General features: G+C 43.8%; 1 protein-coding gene across 1 annotated transcript in view; it reads left to right on the plus strand.

Moving 5' to 3' along the window:
* The window catches only part of LOC148477514 (lysosomal cobalamin transport escort protein LMBD1-like), a gene marked incomplete at its 5' end in the record, with an annotated part of 165,751 nt that overhangs the window by 53,686 nt on the left and 91,867 nt on the right, over window positions 1–20,198 (plus strand). Inside the window, one exon of the mRNA XM_088456635.1 lies at window positions 16,753–16,826. Coding sequence (XP_088312761.1) covers window positions 16,753–16,826 — 74 coding nt within the window. The remainder of the gene's footprint in view (window positions 1–16,752; window positions 16,827–20,198) is intronic.

Raw genomic sequence — 20,198 nt, forward strand, 5'->3', positions numbered from 1 at the left:
TGCTAACTTCATTGCACGCTATCAGGCCTCAGGCTGCATAGGGCATCGCAGTGGATAATTTATGCACGCCCCTGCAACGCCGTTGAAACTCACTGGCATGCCTGCGTTCGCCCGACCACCCCCACGTTACCACTCACAAATGGCACTTTCTGTCAATCACTCTGCAATCCCGATCGCAGTGGCCGGTTCGCGCACTGCGATGCATGCCCAGAATGCAACAATCGGCCGCTGAATGATATAGCCAGGGCTCCTGGCTATATCATTCACCGGCTGGGCTGGATGGGAGTCACTCGCTCCGCTGTGCATAGATGCTGTGGGTGGAACCACAGGGAAGCACGTCAGGTGATTGCTGTAGAGGCTGCGGCAATCAGCTGACGTGCTTCCCTGTGTCTCCACCCATGGTGTCAATGCCACGGGGGAGCACACATCAGAGGTTACTACCTCCTAGTTGACTCGGCAGTACAGCATCTAGGTGAGCTACCGAAATTAAGACCGCGAGCTACCTATAGGTTGGAGACCACTGCCTTAGTGAATTATATAGATGATGCAAACTGCTAATAAGTTTCTTACCTATGGTTCACAACCATCAGTGTTAATGCAGATGACAATTTCTTATCCTTGATTAGATTAACACATGTGCCATTACTTTTCAGCTTCTTAGAATACCCACAGCTGTTTCACAATCGTAGCATGGAGAAAACCTTCATAATTAGATCTCCCAGAGGATGTTCTAACTTTAAAATCTGTTAAGAATTTCTTCTTTTTTTGTTCACCTTATTCAACAGTCTTTAGTTTTAGTAATTCAATGAACTTATCCCCTGTATTTATTCAGCAAGCCACATCTGTAGACTATTTTGAAATACCTAATATGCAAGTGAAATAAGTCCTACCATACCTGTCAATTATTCCTACTTAATGTTATTCCTTTTATATTTACTCCTCATTCTCATTAACCCACTGCTAATGGTAAAAGTAGAGAAAATATATTGGATATTTGAATAGTGTAAATGTGGACTATTGTCATTTTTGTACAAAACCTGATTTTCGATTTTTATTTTTCAATTAAGTACACTTTTGTATGTATTTTCTGGCCATGTCTTCCACAAGCCTGTTTACTTTATGTGTAAGTAAAGAGGCCTATCCATTACACGACTTTGTTATCAATCCGACCAAAACCAGGTTTTGGTCGCATTGTTCACAATGTCTGTTAATGGATAGCCGGCAAGGACCAGCGATGCGTGTGCACGCTGGGTCCTTGCTGACCCAGACTGTCTACTGAACATGCCAGTCAACCTGACGACGCTAGTCCGGTTCGGCATCTTCAGAGATTGGAGGTCGGGCTCCTGCACTGAATGACATTCAATGAACGCCGTACAGTGCGGGCACCGCACCTCGGCGACCTGTAGGTTTGAACACTAGTCGTTCAGTCTTTCAGGTCGCCTAATGGATAGGCCCCTTAACTGTTAAAAATAATTTTTTACCACCAGGTCACCTCAGTCTACCCCCTCTCCCCCATTTAATACTTACCTGTGCAGGGTTCTCCTCTGCTGTTCTGTCCCCTCTCCAGTGAGAGCTGTTGGTGGGAAATGCCATTGTGAATGTAAAATGGCAATAGCACTAGGTGGAATATAGTGGGTAAAACAGGTCATTAATAAAACAGGGACATACAAGGTAGATAAAGAAATTAAAAGACAGGATAGAAAGGGCATTGGAAAAGGGCAAAGCTGAAATAAGAGGAGCGAGTGTGACTAAGTGCAGATTGGGACAGTCGTGAAAGTGCATCATTGTGATTAATATAGGTAGAGAGTAGAGTACAGTGTTCTCCCCAGAAAAATTTTCAGGCCGGGTGGTATCAAGAAGTAGCTGTGTGGGGCCTTCGCAATGATAAACTGTTGTAAACCCTGCTATAATGATTTAAACAGTGCCCCCAGACTGGCCCCATATGCAGTGCCCCCAGACTGGCCCCATATGCAGTGCCCCCAGACTGGCCCCATATGCAGTGCCCCCAGACTGGCCCCATATGCAGTGCCCCCAGACTGGCCCCATATGCAGTGCCCCCAGACTGGCCCCATATGCAGTGCCCCTAGACTGGCCCCAGCCCAGATCTTACCTGAATATGATCGGTGGTGGCGCTCCCACTCCCGCTGCCTCGCTTTGACTGGATCTAGCAGGCGCGCAGAGTAAGCTCTGCACGTCACCCGTGCAGTGCTTCACTGGGAACGTTGGCCTCTGAAGCGACCGGAGGCTTCTTTAGCCTTCGGACGCTTCAGAGGCCAGCATTCCACACCAGGAGGTGGAGGGTGACCGGGAATGCGGCGGGGGTAATTGCCGGGCAGTGGGCTGTTTCTGCCTGGCGATGTGCCCGCAGAAAGTAGCCTGGGGAGAACACTGGAGTAAAAGTGATTTTCAGATATAGTTTAAAGATTAGTTGAATCTCATTGGGTTGGGTATGGAATTTGATAAAAGGTTAGTCTCACAGGAGAAGTCTTTGTAGTCAGGAGCGAGAGGTAGTTTCCATAGGTGTGGTGCAAATAGGCATTTGGGGGTCTATTTACTAAGCCTTGGATGGAGATTAAGTAAATGGAGATAAAGTGCCAGCCATTTCCTGTATCCTGTCATATTTCAAACACAGCCTGTGATATGGCAGGAGCTGATTGGCTGATAATTTATCTCCATTTGCTTTATTTTCCATCCAAGGCTTAGTAAATAGACCCCTTGATCTCTAAAAGGGCAAGATTAAGAGTGTTATGAGACAAGAGTTGTGCTTCACAAATGTGTCCTGCCTTAACGTTTTTCCGCCACATAGTGCGGGATACTCTGCGTAGTGTTCATTCTAGGGCCGGACCATAGAAGCACACTCTCTCAATCACCTGTGCCCAAAAAAGGGGAGTATCTTTAAGATGTTCTCCCTTCTCATCACTCTTGGACGGCGTGCCCAGCACTTACGGACATGTTGGACTACCCTCAAGCTCTCCTCTCACTCTAATAAATTAAAATGAAAGGATTTTTTAACCCTGCGCCTTTTCAAGAAGAACAGCAACTAGTAAACTTCTATTAGAGAACACCCCCTACTCTTTAGCAAATTAACATAAAAATAAAGAAGCAGCAAGAAGCGCTGTATAGGTGTTAATCAACAATTACAATAAAATCTATTCCAACATGAAGATCCACTGTTGTGATTCCTTGCAATTTAGTAGTTCAGTAGTATTTGTCCCTCTCTGCAGTTCTTTGAAACAAACGAGCCACTACTCACAGTACATTAAAGAGGCCTATCCATTAGCAGATAAATTTGAACGATGAATGATATATCGTTCAGTCGTTCAATTTATCTGTCATGGATAGGCCCTGAACGATGACAGATGCGCACTCCCGCGGCCGACAAATTGTCTTTAGTCTCTCCAACATGTTGGTCAATTATCGCTGACCGATATTAGAAATATCTGTCAGTTTATAAGCGGTAAACGACGAACGATATTTTTAATGAAAATTTATAGAAACATAAAAAAAATCCACTCCCTGAATGATGTCATGCAATATCGTTCATCGTTAATAAAAATCTGTCATGGACATGACAGATATGTCACCGCAGCCCCAGGAATTTTCAAGGAATAAATCTTTTGTCTTTCATCATAGAGAAATATCTGCTAATGGATAGGCCCCTTAACATTCTAGCCATTATACACATAAAGGTTTCTTTATCTGGTTAATCAGACCATGAGCAGCATATCACTCTCTCTTTCATATTGGAAATGGACAAGTTTACATTTCTATTCTGTCACGCATTCTCGTCAAGGTTTTTTTTTTATCCCACACCAGCTAAAAATGGATTTATGTGGAATCGCCAGGTTCTTTATGCAGTAAAAAAAATTATTCACATGTATAAATAAAAACAAAAATGTCCATAAAATCTTTACATTAAGAACCAAATAGGTCCAAATCAGTTGCAAGGAGAAGATACCTCAATCCCTGGGGAAGATGAAAAAAAATGCTGCCGCTGTCCATGCTGCAGATCTCGGGTAGGGAAGATGGTTAGTGCAGCGTGTCCCCTCAGGTAAGTATCCTCCTTTCAGTGTATAGATACAGTATATCAGCAAGGGATATACACACAATATCTAGAACAATCCCGGTGTTTAGATAAACCATTTGTATTCGAAATCCACATTCAGTACGCTTTGTATTAGGTTTTCAGCTGGTATATTGTCCTAATTTCGCCAGGATGTTTGAGTCCTTTACTCTCCAATTCTTTTTACATAATTTAAGTCCACAGAAGCTTCAGAGTTCTTTTTTTTTTATTGCAACAATGTTTTTATTTTCCTTTGAAGTGTAAAGAAACTGTTTATCATAGCCCTTTCTTACATACTCTGCTAAACGCTCCCTGAGCATTCTTCTGGTCCTCCCCACATACTGCATCCCACAATTACACTCTAGGAGATTAATAACATTTTTGCTACCACATGTTATAAAATCCTTTATTGGACAAGTGTGAGAAGTTACATGGGATCTGTATTGTGTATCTTATTCTCAGTTTTGCAACATTTGCAGATACTACAAGCGCCACAGCGGTAAAATCCTATGGAATTAGTTCTAGTAATTCTTTTATCATCTGGCAATACATTTTTTACTAGTAGATTTCTTTTACATTTATATATTCATCGTCCTTCTCAAATAAATTCTGTAACAAATCATGTCTTGTTTCTGTTTAAACATTTTCCAATCCACACAAAAAGGCTGTACAATTAAAAATGGGTAAACTATTAACACATGAAGTAAAGTAAAAGAAAAGGCTATTTTAACACTGCGACTTTTCAAGAAAAACAGCAGCTAGCAAACTTCTATTAGTCACCCCTTACTCTTTAGATATTGTTTTTATTTATACATGTGAATAATTTTTTTTTACTGCATAAAGAACCTGGCGAGTCCACAGAAATAAATTTTTTAGCTGGTGTGGGATAAAAAAAACCTTGAGAATGCGTGACAGAATAGAAATGTAAGTGTCTTTCTACTTCAGGGTCCATAGGGTATCCACAGGATACCTTGGGGTATAGGTGTGACGTCAGTCGCAGGGCACCAAAGAGTTAAGCTTTCAGCCTCCCAGGATGCACTAGGTCCCCCTCCTATACCCCGCCCCCGGGCCAAGGCACCTCAGTTTAGTTTGGTGCCCGGCCGGCGTCGGGTGCACCTGTTGGAGTGGGGGCTAGAAGAGCCCCTGAAGCTTTCTTCAGTGCAGCTGTGGCTGCACATCTGGATGTACAGCATGGACAGTCAGTCCTGACGTCCATGCTGTCTTCCCTACACCCCCGCCGGTACCAGAACGCCGGTACTGATCCGGGGATGCTGGTGAGCATCTGGGGTCACAGCTAGCGGTGACCCCAGATGTTCCGGACCATGGCCGGATCCAAGGGGGACAAAGGTAAGCAGCGGGGTCCCGCGGTGGGTCCCCGCTGGTCACATGGTCCTAAGTCCCCAGGCAGGGGGCTCCCTGGGGACTGGCTGCAGCGTGGAGCCAGGTACTGAACCTGCGCTTTCCACTACCCCCTGGGACAGCGGACCGCAGCAGAGCGGTAGCGCTGCGGCGTCCCAGGGGTTAAATGCATGCCAGGGGAGCGCGCCTTCCCTGTCTCACAGCCGGCGCCTCCCCCGCTGCACACAGCCCTCTCTGCACTGTGCTGACTGGTCCTGTGTCAGCGCTCCTCCCCCAGGCCAGCTTCTCTCTGCTCCTCGGCGGCCATCTTCTCTGCAACGCATGGTGAACGCTGCTGGAAGTCTGGAAGGAAGCATCGTGGTCTGGGTCCCCCCGCATACCTCTCCTCCGCTGTGGCTCAGGTCTGTGTATGCAGCGCTGTGTCCTACCAGGCCCTGTGTCTGTGTAGTTGAGTGATCAGCGCTGTTAGTGCAGGAATTGTTATTTCTCTGCATTGTATGTGACTGTGCTAGCGCTGCCTGTAACTTATCTTCTCTAAACTGTCAGCTTTATTACTGTCCCTGTTCTTTCTGCTAAAGCCCTTGCGGTGCGGTGCTGCAGGGTGGTCTCTCGCCTATTTAATACTTAATTGGTGAGAGAGGTCACATACGTGGTGCCATCATGTCTGAAAGTGATTTTCCCCTCCGGCTACAGTGTACCACGTGCAAAGTACCGTTAGCGGAGGGGGAGGGTTGCGCGGAGGGCCTTTGCCGGCAGTGTTTGTCCATGGCGCGGCCTATTACGGTTACATCACCGGTACAGGAGTCGCCCTGGGCTTGTTTCGCTCAGGCGTTAACAGCTTTAGTGGGCCAGTTAGCTCCGCAGCCCGCGTTTACTCCAATGGGTTTGTCCCAGCAGTCTGTGGTGTCGTCACCCATGCAGGGGTTCCCACGACAATTGGTGGTACCCCACAGTCTCCCTATTTCCCCGCTCCCGGGTTCTCAGGAGCCAGCGTGGGTTAACTCCCTGACGAGTTCTGTACAGCACTTGTCGGATGTGTTGCAAGGGGAGTCTGTGATGCGGCCTCATAAAAGGCCGGTGGCGTCTCTGTCCGCTCCTTATGAGGATGACGAAGGGACATCTGATGATGGGGAGATTCTGGATCCTTACGATCAGGAACCTCTCCATACTAAGGACGCTGATGCGAAGTCCAAAGTATATATTCCTGGACTTATTCGGGCGGTCCGCACAGCCTTGGTGATTGAGGACGAAGTTCCCCCAGCGGCTAAATCTAAGTATGCCTTTTTCAAAGATGTGAAGGGCGATGCCACAGTCTTTCCTCTTTCGGGTCAGTTGGTGGACCATTTAAAGGAGGCGTGGAAACAACCTGGCAAAAGATACCAGCCGCAGAGACGCCTGGCGGTGGCTTATCCGTTCGCGGATAATTATTTTGCTAAGTTGGAATCCCCTCCACAGGTGGATTCTCACGTGACCCGTCTTGTCCGTAGTGCCACATTGCCGATGCCATCCATGTCCTCCCTTAAGGATGCTACGGACCGCAAGGTAGAAATCTGCCTGAAGTCCGCTTATTCCCTTGCAGGGGGGGCAGCACGGCTGGCTATGGCCATTTGCTGGGTTGCCAGAGCGATGGAGCGCTGGGCGGATTCATTAGAGGCTTCTTTTGAATCCGACTGTCCGGCCGAACAGGCGGAGTTGATTGGCAATCTCCGTGATTCGGCCACCTACATCAACAGTCTGCTGCAGTTCTCCCGGTGTTGGTCGTTCACTACGACAGACACTTGGGTTCTGGAGGTGGTCTACCACGGGTACGCCCTCTCCTTCCGGCACAGACCCCCGGCTCGATTCTTCACCACGGTTCTACCATCAGACCGGAACAAGGCTACGGAGCTGCGGAAGGTATTGCACACTATGCTCCAGGCTGGAGTTATAGTGCCTGTTCCATTCTCCCAGAGGGGCCAGGGTTTCTATTCAAATCTATTTTTGGTACAGAAACCCAATGGGTCATATCGTCCGATTCTCAACCTCAAAGCACTCAACAAGTCTTTGTGGGTCCCGAAGTTTCGGATGGAGACCCTACGGTCCATCATTCTGGCGCTGGAACCTGGGGACTACATTGGGTCATTGGACATACAGGATGCTTACCTGCATGTCCCTATTCTTTTGCGCCATCAAGAGTTCCTTCGGTTTGCAATCCGCAGCGACCACTTCCAGTTTCGGGCGTTACCTTTTGGCCTGGCGACAGCACCACGTGTTTTCACCAAGGTGATGGCGGTCATGGCGGCTTCTCTGCGGCTGCAAGGAGTCCGCATGTTGCCGTACTTGGACGACCTGTTATTGGTGGCAGGATCTCCAGAGCTCCTGTTACACCACTTGGACCTGACCATTGCACTGCTGCAACGGCACGGCTGGCTAATCAACTGGCAGAAGTCCACTCTAATCCCGTCTCGGAGGATTCTGCATCTTGGAGCCTTATTGGACTCGGGACAGCAAAGGATCTTCGTGACGGAGGACAAGATCTCTGCTTTACAGTCAAGGGTGCGCAGTTGTCTGCACAGCCGCAGGGTGTCCTTACACTCGGCGATGAGGTTACTATGCTCCATAGTGTCGGTGTTCGACATGGTGGAATACGCCCAGTTTCACTCCAGACCTCTGCAGCACCTGATCCTGTCCAAGTGGAACGGGCTGCCTCAGTCTCTGAAGTTCCAGACGATTGTGCTCACTCCGGAGGTTCGCCTGTCCCTTGCGTGGTGGTTAAAGACGACCCACCTCAACAAGGGACGTCCGTTCTGGGTTCCAAATTGGGTCCTGTTGACAACGGACGCCAGTCTTCGGGGCTGGGGAGCAGTTTCGGGTCCACACTTGTTCCAGGGCAGGTGGACGCCGACAGAAGCGGAGCTTCCAATAAATATCTTGGAACTCCGTGCGGTCTTCAATGTTCTCCTGCAGGCACAGCGGTTTCTCCAGGGTCACCCGGTGCAGGTCCAGTCGGACAATGCTACCACCGTGGCCTGCATAAACAGGCAAGGAGGAACTCGCAGTCGGGCGGCTCTCGTAGAGGTCTCTCGGATCCTGGTTTGGGCGGAGCGCAATCTTCCGGATCTTCATATCAGCGGTCTTCATCCCGGGAGTGCTAAATTGGGAGGCGGACTTTCTAAGTCGCCAGGACGTTCATCCAGGGGAATGGTCCCTGCACCCGGACGTTTTTCAACTACTGGTGGACAGGTGGGGTCTTCCAGAAATCGACCTCATGACGTCCCGGCACAACAACAAGTTGCCGGTGTACGCGTCTCGCACAAGAGACGAAGGGGCGTCTCTGGTGGATGCTCTGTCCGTCCGGTGGACGTTCAGGTTCGCATACCTGTTCCCTCCGGTCTCCCTTCTTCCACGGGTAATCCGGAAATTCAAACAGGAAGGAGGGACGCTCCTGTTGATAGCTCCCGCGTGGCCTAGACGGCACTGGTTCTCAGACCTTCAGGGTCTGTCCGTGGACAGTCCTCTGCGGTTGCCGCTACGACCGGACCTTCTGTCTCACGGTCCTTGTCTTCACCCGGACCTGACTCGGCTGTCTTTGACCGGGTGGCTGTTGAGACGGCCATGCTGAGGTCCCAGGGGTTTTCCAGCTCTGTGGTGCGTACCATGTTACGAGCTCGGAAACCGTCTTCTGCGAGGATATACCATCGCGTGTGGCATACGTTCTTCCAGTGGTGTCGACCGAGAGGTTATGCACCGCGGGAGTTTCGTCTGTCTCGGATTCTCGCCTTCCTGCAAGCGGGACTAGATCATGGGCTTCGCCTTGCTTCTTTGAAGGTACAGGTTTCGGCCCTATCTGTCTGGTTTCACCGTAGGATTGCTACAATCCCGGATGTGCGCACCTTTATGCAAGGTGTTCTCCGTATTCAGCCGCCCTTTGTTCCACCTGTGGCGCCTTGGGATTTGGCTGTGGTCCTGAGGGCTCTCCAAGGACCGCCGTTTGAACCACTGGGCTCAGTGGATATTAAATGGCTAACAGCTAAGACTGTTTTCCTTCTGGCCATTGCTTCGGCCAGACGTGTTTCTGAGTTAGGGGCTCTTTCTTGTAGACCCCCTTTCTTGGTTTTTCATGGGAACAGGGCAGTGCTCCGCACTCGACCCGAGTTTCTTCCCAAAGTTGTTTCCCAGTTTCATGTTAACGAGGAAATAGTTGTTCCGGCCTTTAACTCACCGGGTCTTTCCGTGGGTGAGGCCTCTTTGGATGTTGTGCGGGCCTTAAGGACTTATGTTGACCGCACTTCTTCGTTTAGGAAGTCGGACGCTTTGTTTGTCCTCTATGGCTTCCGTAAAAAGGGTTGGCCTGCTTCAAAGCAAACTTTGGCAGCCTGGATCCGTATGGCTATTTCTGAAGCTTATCTTCATGAAGGCCTACCGGTCCCTCCTTCTCTGAAGGCTCATTCCACTAGGTCTGTGGGTCCTTCGTGGGCAGCTCGACGTGGTGCCTCGGCAGTTCAGATCTGCAAGGCTGCTACGTGGTCTTCTGTCCATACCTTCGTGAGGTATTACAGGTTTTGACACCTTCGCCTCTCAGGATGCTTCCTTCGGGCGGCGGATTCTCCTTTCTGCACAGGAGCGTCCCCACCCTTAAAGGATACTGCTTTGGGACATCCCCAAGGTATCCTGTGGATACCCTATGGACCCTGAAGTAGAAAATATGAGATATGGTAAGAACTTACCCTTGTTATCTCTATTTCTACGAAGTCCATAGGGTTCCACAGGACTCCCGCCCTGTGGCACCTGTGCTGCAGATGGGCTTTGCTCTGGTCACTGGTTTTCCGTCTCCCTCTGGTGAGAATGTGATTCTTGTATGTGTCCAGATCTTTGTTCTTTCTCTTCCTTCTCCTCCTCCGGCCTATGGCTTGGTAACTAACTGAGGTGCCTTGGCCCGGGGGCGGGGTATAGGAGGGGGACCTAGTGCATCCTGGGAGGCTGAAAGCTTAACTCTTTGGTGCCCTGCGACTGACGTCACACCTATACCCCAAGGTATCCTGTGGAACCCTATGGACTTCGTAGAAATAGAGATAACAAGGGTAAGTTCTTACCATATCTCATATTTTCCAATATGAAAGAGTCCGATATGCTGCTCATGTTCTGATTAACAAGATAAAGAAACCTTTATATGTATACAGGCTAGAATGTTAATGTAAGTAGTGGTCCGTTTGTTTCAAAGAAGAACAGAGAGGGGCAATACTACTGAGCTACCAAATTGCAAGGAGTCACAACAGAGCATCCTTATAATGGAATAGATTTTATTGTAGTTGGTGATTAACACCTATACAGCGCTTCTTGCTGCTATTTTATTTTTCATCTCCTTTCACTGGCTAGATGCCATGCCCCCCCCACGGGACACTGTGGCCCGCCGGTGGGAACGGCACCCTGCAGGTTGTTTTAGCGGGGTGCCGTCATAATCATTGTAATCATGCTGTCGTTTCTATGTCTTTGATAAGCCTATACTGAACCATCAGTCGTTCAGTGCAGGCTCATCAATCATCTGGCAACATGCTGAACCTGACGTTATCGCCAGGTTGACCAGCATGTTTGCCCAATGATTGATGTCGGAAATGACCAGCTAGCGCGCGCATCGCTGGTCGTTTCAGACTTTAAAATGCCCGATTTGCAGACGATTTGCAAGCGATTGCACGATAACGATGCCGTTATCGTGCAATCACCTGTCAAAATCGTCTAGTGGATGGGCAGCATAACAGTCCAGGTTTTAATGATGACCATGCCTGGGTACAGGTGACTTAATTAGTACCTCAGTCTTTTGATTTAATTATCTGTGCTGGACTGTTAAGCTGGCTACGCATCTAACTAGTGGAAAATCTGGTTACGTGTGGGAGTAACTGATGATCAGCTATTTGCTCCTAAATGCCAGAAAACAAATGAAAATGGTCATTCAGACAAGTTTGTTAAATGTTTGATCTAAACAATTTGTTCAAACAGTTTTTGTCCATTTTCCGGCATTTGGGAGCAAATTGCTGATTGTCATTTGCTTTCATACCTTACCAGATTTTCATTCCAATCAATCAACTAGTTGGCTGGTTGGACAGAAAATCTTTAGATGTATAGCCAGCTTTAGGGTAGCCTTGAGGACTGAATTTTGGAACCTCTGCATTAGACAGTGTGACACTACTTTTCAAATGGCAGATGGTATCTTTCTGAAAATGTACTTCACCTGTGTTAAACAGCCATTATCAAATAATTGATATAAATTAAAACATAACTTTTATTATATCTATAATGAACCAAGTATAAAAAAGACTAACATAGATACTTCACTGTATCTAACAGAAAATTTATTCGGTTATAATAATAATGGAGACGGAATGGATTTTCCGCTTAGGAACACTAACTCCTGGTGGATTAAACGAGTATAATAGCTATAGCCCCTTCTTAATTTCATACTGTAAGGTTACGCCCGGGACCTTCATAATTGCATTTATACCTTTAAAATAATTTTCACTGATTAATTTGGTTTTTGATCTGATTTTATGATTAATTCACATTTTATAATACCACCCACATATATTCATTATATTTAACTGATACTATAGGATATTTATCCACGTCACTATACACCTAGGAATTTATTTCAATTATACACTTTTATATTACTTTAGTCTATTAATTTATTGAGTTCACTGTTCACCTAAAATACTTTCATTATTTTCTAAATATCGGGTTAACCATCCAATAATAATTTTATTAATGTATTTTATACAAATATTTTTTTCTCATATATTTTTATATTATATTTTTTTTATTTTATTTTGTTTTAATTTCTATTTTAGATTGTGTATATATCTAATATTTATTATAGGTCCCTTTCTCTCTGGATACATAAAAACATATTTTGGGTTGCCACCAGATACATAGACCCGGTCACACTGTGACTTGTGTAATACACACATCTCTATGGCTGCAGTCAGTACTTGAATACAGCAGTAATTTGAGATGACATCAGTAGGATCAGCTGTACAGCTACGATCTCTCCGCCGTTGTTTATACACGTTAGGAGCTACTCTTCCCTCTTACCACACCTACCTGTTTCTCCTCCTTCTATGATAGGCCGAGCAGAATACCTGTCAATTCGCTCAGCCCTCCTGATTGTTTGCACGGGTGTACATAGGAGCGTCCAGACCAGGAGAATGATTGAGCTGAATCCCCGTGAGCAAGCCCCGCCAGGTGAAACGCGCGTCGGAAGGATCTCGGGTGCCCTGTGATTGTGCAGTACGGGACACCCCAACACCAGGTCTAATTGCAGTCCTTCAGGATATGCCTCTGCACAGTACTACACCTTAGGTGAATTCTCCGCACATGAAACTGTGCTCCATGCGGTAGTCAGGATTTACCATCTCACTGCCACTGTTACTTTCTATTCTCCTTGTACCCTTCAGAATACACTGATATATAGCTGGATGAATAGGACTTTTTTAAGGGTTCCTTATACATGCTTTATATTACATTATGAAGTCTCAAATTATGCATGTTGTAGGGTTTAACCCTTTCATTGCTACAGTGTTTGTCACCTCTCACATGATATGGCATTAACCACATGACTGCTAGCACACAGTATTGCCTGTCATTTATTGATGCATATATCAACAGGGGTTCCTTACATATGCCTTATATTATATCATGAAACCTTATTAGATTATGCATGCTGTTTGACCTTGTCATGGCTACACTGTGTTATTTTCTCGGATACACTTGTTATGGTATTAACCACATGACTGCTAACATATTGTATTGCTTGTCATTTAGTAATGCATGCACCAAATGAAGCAATGGTCATCATGCATACAGACTATTGTGTTCATAGCTATAATTAATCTGTTGGTTCCCCCCCCCCCCTTTTTTTTGGCATTTTGTGCCATAGAAATACCACTATCCTTTATACTTGGTTGCACATGATACCATCAATTCCTTTTTGTACCGTTCAAATTAAGACTGCACGTAGGACACTCTACTTATGGATTATTATTATGTATTAATACCACCCATTACCTGAACTATAGGAGATGGTGTCAATATTACTGTGTTCTTTATATGTTACAATATTTTTCAAATATGTGGTCCCACATGATGATTATTGAAATTGTAAAAACTAATGATAGCAACTATTAAGTAATATTTATTTCTAGATCTCTAGCTGCTTTATATCAACCTGAGGATTCTCTCATTGGTTGTCTAAGGCCCTATGGTATGAGAACCAACAGCAGAAATTGGGGTTGAATATTAAAACTGCTCTTAACTATACTTTCATGGGACTACCTCACTAGCGGATCTCTCACTCCTTCTCCTCTACATAAGTGTATGAGATCGAGCAGCAGAGCCTAGTGGTGGAATCTTTAGTCCTTGCTTATCCTATCTGCGTTTTAGGTAATAACAGTGGCGTTATATTGCATCCAATGATGATTTACATCTGAGAGATTTAATCGCTTATCTGAAACTGTCATTACGCCTAATACCTTCTCTGTATTATCCCAGTGGCTCCCATACCAAACGAATGATTCACTCATTTATTTGCCCTATGCCATTTGGTAAGACAACCAATAGCAGCAATTGGGGTTGATGACGAGAACCACTGCTGACAATTTTTTCTTTAGAGGTTACCAAACTAGCAGATCTCTCACTCCGCTTCCTCCACTTTTTAGTGTGAAAGGAGCAGCAGAGCCTAGTTTTGGATCTTATACCCCTATTTTCCTATTCATTTTTCTACTACAATAGGCCACAATATAAGCTTGTTATGTGGCATTTTCCCATTAGATGCAATTTTCCAACATCTCTTGACCTGGTGTTTTTTTATTATTGTTATACATGTTTGATGTTGTACTGTCTAATTTATGTTTCTTTTATATTTCGCCTACTTCATCTGGGTTATTATAACCGAATACATTTTCCATTAGATACAATGTGGTATCTGTTAGTCTTTTTTTTATGCTTGGTTCATTATAGATATAATAAATGTTATGTTTTAATTTATGTGACTTTGGCTATTAGAGTGCACCCTTCTAGAGTTCTTGGGTTGAAGTTCTAGGACTGACACCCTGTTTTTTTTCTGACTCCTATATACATTAACTCCGGGTAGCACCACCACCCTCATCATTGTTGGTTAGCAGTAACTTTATAATTTTCAGAGGTGGCCATAGCATGAACAATATATTTTTTATACATGTAGCTACACTCAAGATCAGTGCGGTGTCTTCATCCCTCTCTTTTCCCCTTCCTGTTGTTTTTTCATCAAATAATTGATGTCTAGGCCACCCACAAAATAAAGTGTCCTGCTACAGGTTTGTGATCAATTTGCAATACTTTTTAATAGTCCAGTAGCGTTCCCGCTAGGCTGTTTTAGTAGGGTGCACATCACTACACACATTAATGGTGGCTGCAGTCGCATCTGATGCAACCAAATAGACATTTCCTGACTGAACATTCTGCATCCATGGTACTGTAACAAATTTCGCAAAGCTGTAACCCCATTCAGCACTATTACACATAGCACTGACTGCACATGCGCCCGCTGCTGAGACTCCCCTGATGCACCAGGGGAGATGTAGTCTTCGTTCTATATCCAAATAGCCCCGGCTAGAAAGTTTTGCTGTACCGCCCCCAGCTAGTGGGAAATACAGCACTGGTGAAACCTGCTATGCCTCTTTATGCTTATCTGTGACTTCATACTAATTCTATTTGCAAAATGGAGGAAAATGTATACATCAAGGGTATTGTGGCAGACTTTTCCCGCTATATGGCACAAAAGGGATAGGTGTATGAGGACACATCTGTAGATGAAGTCTTATGGGCCATTATGTATGGTAGTTAAGAGAAAAAAAATCTATCTGCATACTGTGTACTGTTAACAGCAGGTTTTGGTCTTCAGAGCAATATAAAAAACAGCACATACAGTATGCGTCGTAAAATAAACCAATATGATTGAGGTATTCCTAATATGATTACATTGCATCATGTTTACAAACATCCCCTCTTAACGATGGCTTCAGTCTAATGATCATATGTCAGTGTGAGAAACAGATACTGTACATTCCTTGTAAATAAGACCAGAGCGACTGTCATTTGCTATTGCGATACTTGGCAATATTACTGGAGATTGTAATTACAGTAGCTGATACTTGGCTCTTACATTTTATTAGCCAATTGAACCCACATTTTAGCGAAGTCCTATATATCTAATTTATGTGGGTAAATTATTTGGCTATAGGCTTAGGTGAATTCATAAAGGGATTGGGGACACTTCACATGAGTGATGTGATATGTTTAGTCATGCGTTTGTTTGGCTCATTTGACAGTATTTGTGATCATGGCTACAATATGAAATGAGACAAATTGCTACCGTGTCCTTTATCAGCTGCTGAAATGCTATGCAACTAGCCGTCTTGCATAGCACAGAGTGTCTGCCCCTCAGCTCCATATGACTGAAGGTCAAATGTTCGTAACCACCCCCACATCTCATACTGATCTTGTGGACTTAAAAATTCAAGTCTATGGGGTATAGAGTTTTTAGAAGTGGAGATGTTGCCCATAGCAACCAATCAGATTCTAGCTATTATCTTCTAGAAGGTTCTAGTTAGACGTTAAGTAGAATCTGATTGGTTGCTATGGGCAACATCTCCACTACTAAAAACTCTCACTTTAGTAAATATACCCCTATATGTGAGTGGATGACACGGTTCCATTAAATGTGATCAACAGTGGCTGCTGGAAGACCATATCCAGTCAAACAGGTTTGTCTACCAGCCAGGGCTCGCTACTGTGCTGCCTCTGTCCACTGCTATAGTTTCTATCAACTGAGCACTAGCCATCCAATGGTTAAGCTATGTACTGCATGATGTGAACCATCTTGCGTCTTCGTGTGCCATGGCATGGCTTTGTCATAAGTTTTTTAATGAGCCAAGGACAGCTGTTTGATGCGATTTAAGAACAGATCTCCATGAACACATCTGTATGAAGGGGTGGTGTTGAGCTCTTTGTTGGGAATGGTGAGGAGTTTGAATTTGATGTTAGCCAGTCAAGGGATTTACAGAGTGATGTGGCAGATATGGTGCAGTGAGAGTAAGATTGTAGTGCTGCGGCAATTAAAATAAATTGGTTCGGGTATGGATGGATGAAAGGGAATGCCAGTTCGGAGGTTGAAGTTAAGGCAAAAGATGATAAAGTGGAGTGATATGTATATTTCTAAGGTGGAGGCAACAGGACTGAGGGCTAGGCTGGATGTAAGGAATAAAGCAGTAGATGGAGTCAAGTGTATGCATTTTCATCTTATAATACTTTTTGTTTTTCAGATGGTTTGGATGCATTGTCATTCTCCATTAGTTCCTTGACCTTGATTGGAATGTGTGCAGCAATCACCTACACTGTAAGTTTTTATTTAATTATTTTTATTATTTATTCTTAATTTCATATCTAATGTCATGAGGTCTTGTATACTATAAAAACTGAAGTTTCCTATGTGAAATTATTTTGATTCAGATATTTCAGAATAGTAATCCTATTTTAACCCTGAATGCACTGCTATTCCGCAATGAACTGCTCTTATCTCCATTTATTTATTATTTTATACTGACCTTTGTTAGACTGTATTCCTACATCAGAGCTAAAAAAAAATCTGTACATTAAAACTTCATATTAGTAGTACACTTTCATGCTTTTTTAAAGTAATACTTAAATAGGTAATAGACTGTGTACCACCTTACATCAGGCTTACTAACAAGTAGTTGGAATGACAAGCTATTAAATTGTTTGCCTTAACTTAAGGTGCCTACACACTTGGCGATCTGCACACGATCCCACGATGTGTGCGATTTCCCTTGAAACTCCTCCCCGGCAGCTCTGCACACGACTTGGTGTTTAAAGTGTCCAATTTACAAACGATCTATCGTGCATCCAGACTTTTTCCAGTGCATTGTGTCCCAGATTGGCAGATCTGCCATACAGCACGGCAGATCTGAAGATGCGATGTGCGACCAGCGAGGACACACATCGCATTGTGATCATGAGTGGGGACTCAACAGTTGGGCATATTTTACACGATCTATCGTTCCAATGAGTCGAAATCGGGTAAAATATCGCCAAGTGTGTAGGCACCTTTAATATGCATTGCTAGTTGTAAAAGATATTCCATAATAATATGTGCAAGGAAAAGGTAATAGTTATAATTTTCTTTAAGTTATTGTGAGTTGTTGTTTTTTTTTTTTTTGTATTTTTTTTCATTGATCCAAGGCAGTGATTTGGGTTGTGAACAAGTGAACTTTAGCATGGTACAGTAGATTCTGTTGAGCACATTTTTAATAGATTTTACATGGAGAGTTAGCTTCTATATTGCAACACAATTGACAGGATATGTCAGGAGTAGTTCATAACTCTGGTAAAGGAATAATGACAGCCTCAGTTATACCACTGCATCTCAGGTCAGTTAGTTGGTTTGTTGGTTGGTTTGACATCTTCACTGACTTCCAGGAATGAACAGGTGATGGTCATTTATTGATTACTGCTGTGAGGTCTGGGTTGATTGATTTTGTTGGGAATGGCCTCAGGTGGGTTTATAAAGGCTTTCAGTAGCACTTGTTGCCTGTTATAGCGTTTACATGTTTGGCTTATTATATTATTTGGACACTGCTTGGTACTAACCATGTTTGTACTGACTATTCTGTCTATAAGCCTCGACTAATTCTAAATTACTGGTTATTGTTTGCTGAATGCTTCAACTTTTGTCTCTTCCACTTTATTATTGTAGGCCATCTTTCCTGAACTTGGATCTGTTCTTGACTATCTGTATTGGCGTAATGTTAATCACCTCAGCAGATCTTGTATACTCAGCAGATTATTACTTTAGCTGCATACACACACAACGATTGAGTTAATGAACGATTTTCTACCTTAAAAAAATGAACTAAAATCGTTTACTAAAGTTGTTCATTTACTATGTTCATTTAAATGTAATGAACGATTTTTATGAGCTATAAACAATTTTTGCATATTAACTTAATGAAAATCGTTGAGTTGACAAGTCTGACTGAACTACAAACGTGAACGCGCATGAACAATAATCGTTCATCGTTTGACTCAGAAAGTGAACGATTTTTTCAAACGATTATCGTTAAACAATATCGTTTAACGATAATCGGTCAAATAATCGTGTGTGTGTGCACCTTTTGGGTTTAGTCTTTTATGCACTAACTTCTATATACTTCTGTAATATCAAGCACATAAACTGGGTGCAGTTGCCTACAATTGAAGACCATTTGCAGGTTCTAGACGTTTACCATAATGCTGTCTACATTCATTTCAAGAATACATGTAAATTACAAGTTAATTCCTTTTCTTACAGTAATATATTAAGGTTGAGAAATAACACTTCCCTTCAGTAGTGGTTTCCATGCCTCCACATGACTGTACCACCTATGGGCAGTGATATACTGTATTATCGAGGACTTGTCTGTAAAAAGTTGGGAGAGTTTAGTATCACAGAAGGAGATGGTTGTCTAGACCTCCTGGCAATGTATGGAGAATATAGTTTAAATTTGAGTGTGGCATTTCAGCCTCTTGTTGAAAAGATTTCAATCCCCTTAAATGACAGACTGGTTTGCAGTATTGTCCACAGAATGGAGATAAATACACTTATTAGCCCCTGTTTTTACTGTCTTACCCCACTCATATTAGTGCATATGACCCTACTGATGATGATTTTGCTTGGGGCAGGGTGATGCTGTTGACAAGGCTACTGATGTTCAGCTTGTCTCTCTTTGGATTTTTTCCTTTGGCTCTTTTTGTACCATTCTCACTATCCTTCTGTTCAGTCCAGTGTTGATTTTCCTCTTGAGGCAGCATCCAATGCGGTTGGCTACAGTTCCATGGACTTTAAACTTCTTTAATAATAATTGCAACTGTAGTCACAGGTACATCAAATTGCTTGGATATGGTCTTGTAGCCTTTACCTTTAGCATGCTTGTCTATAATTCTCTTTCTGATCTCATCCGACAACTCTCTCCTCTCTTTCCTTTGCAATGATACCAAACAGCAGAGTGGCTACGTTCCTCCTTTTAAAGTAGGCTGAATTACTGATTAGAGGATTGAAGACCTCTATGATGCTAATTCAAAAAAGCAATTACTTTGAAATATCACTATAATCCAATTATTTATCTTTCTAAGGGGTATCAATAAACCTGTCCAGGCCTTTTTAGAATATCTTTGGAGATTAAGCAATAATTTATATCTTTTCAGTTTCATTGCTTTATTTTGTGACATACAAAAGGCATGCAGTTCTATGTGAGACAATAGCTTTTAATTCCATCCCTTTTGAAGAGGAACGAAATTATAAGGGCACAGTCTTGCCCTTATATTAAGCCCGAATCTAAGGGGCTACACCTCAAATGCTATTGGAGGTATCGAGCTGAAATTGGGCACGGGTGGGTAGAACTGTAGCTTAGTGCTGCATGCCTATTTCAGGGCATAAACGTAAAAAAGTAGGATTTGAGAGTAATCTAAAGTTCCACCTGTCAGTTTTTTCTGACACTCTCAATTAGGACCACTTTTCTGCTGTTCTCTATTATTTTTGGGAAGGCAAAACTCAGGGTCAGGGGCATATTTAGACTTTGGGTTTGTTTTATTAGGTAGCTATTGTTCCAGGATAGGTGCTTTGGGGTTTAGGTAATTGAGAAAGTTACAGTTTTTGAACTGTTAACCTCACAAATCTGCCATTGTAGAGATAGGAAGTTTCAACTTGTTGCGC

The sequence above is a fragment of the Taudactylus pleione genome, unplaced genomic scaffold, assembly GCF_031769625.1.
Source record: "Taudactylus pleione unplaced genomic scaffold, aTauple2 ptg000710l, whole genome shotgun sequence".
Lineage (NCBI taxonomy): Eukaryota > Metazoa > Chordata > Amphibia > Anura > Myobatrachidae > Taudactylus > Taudactylus pleione.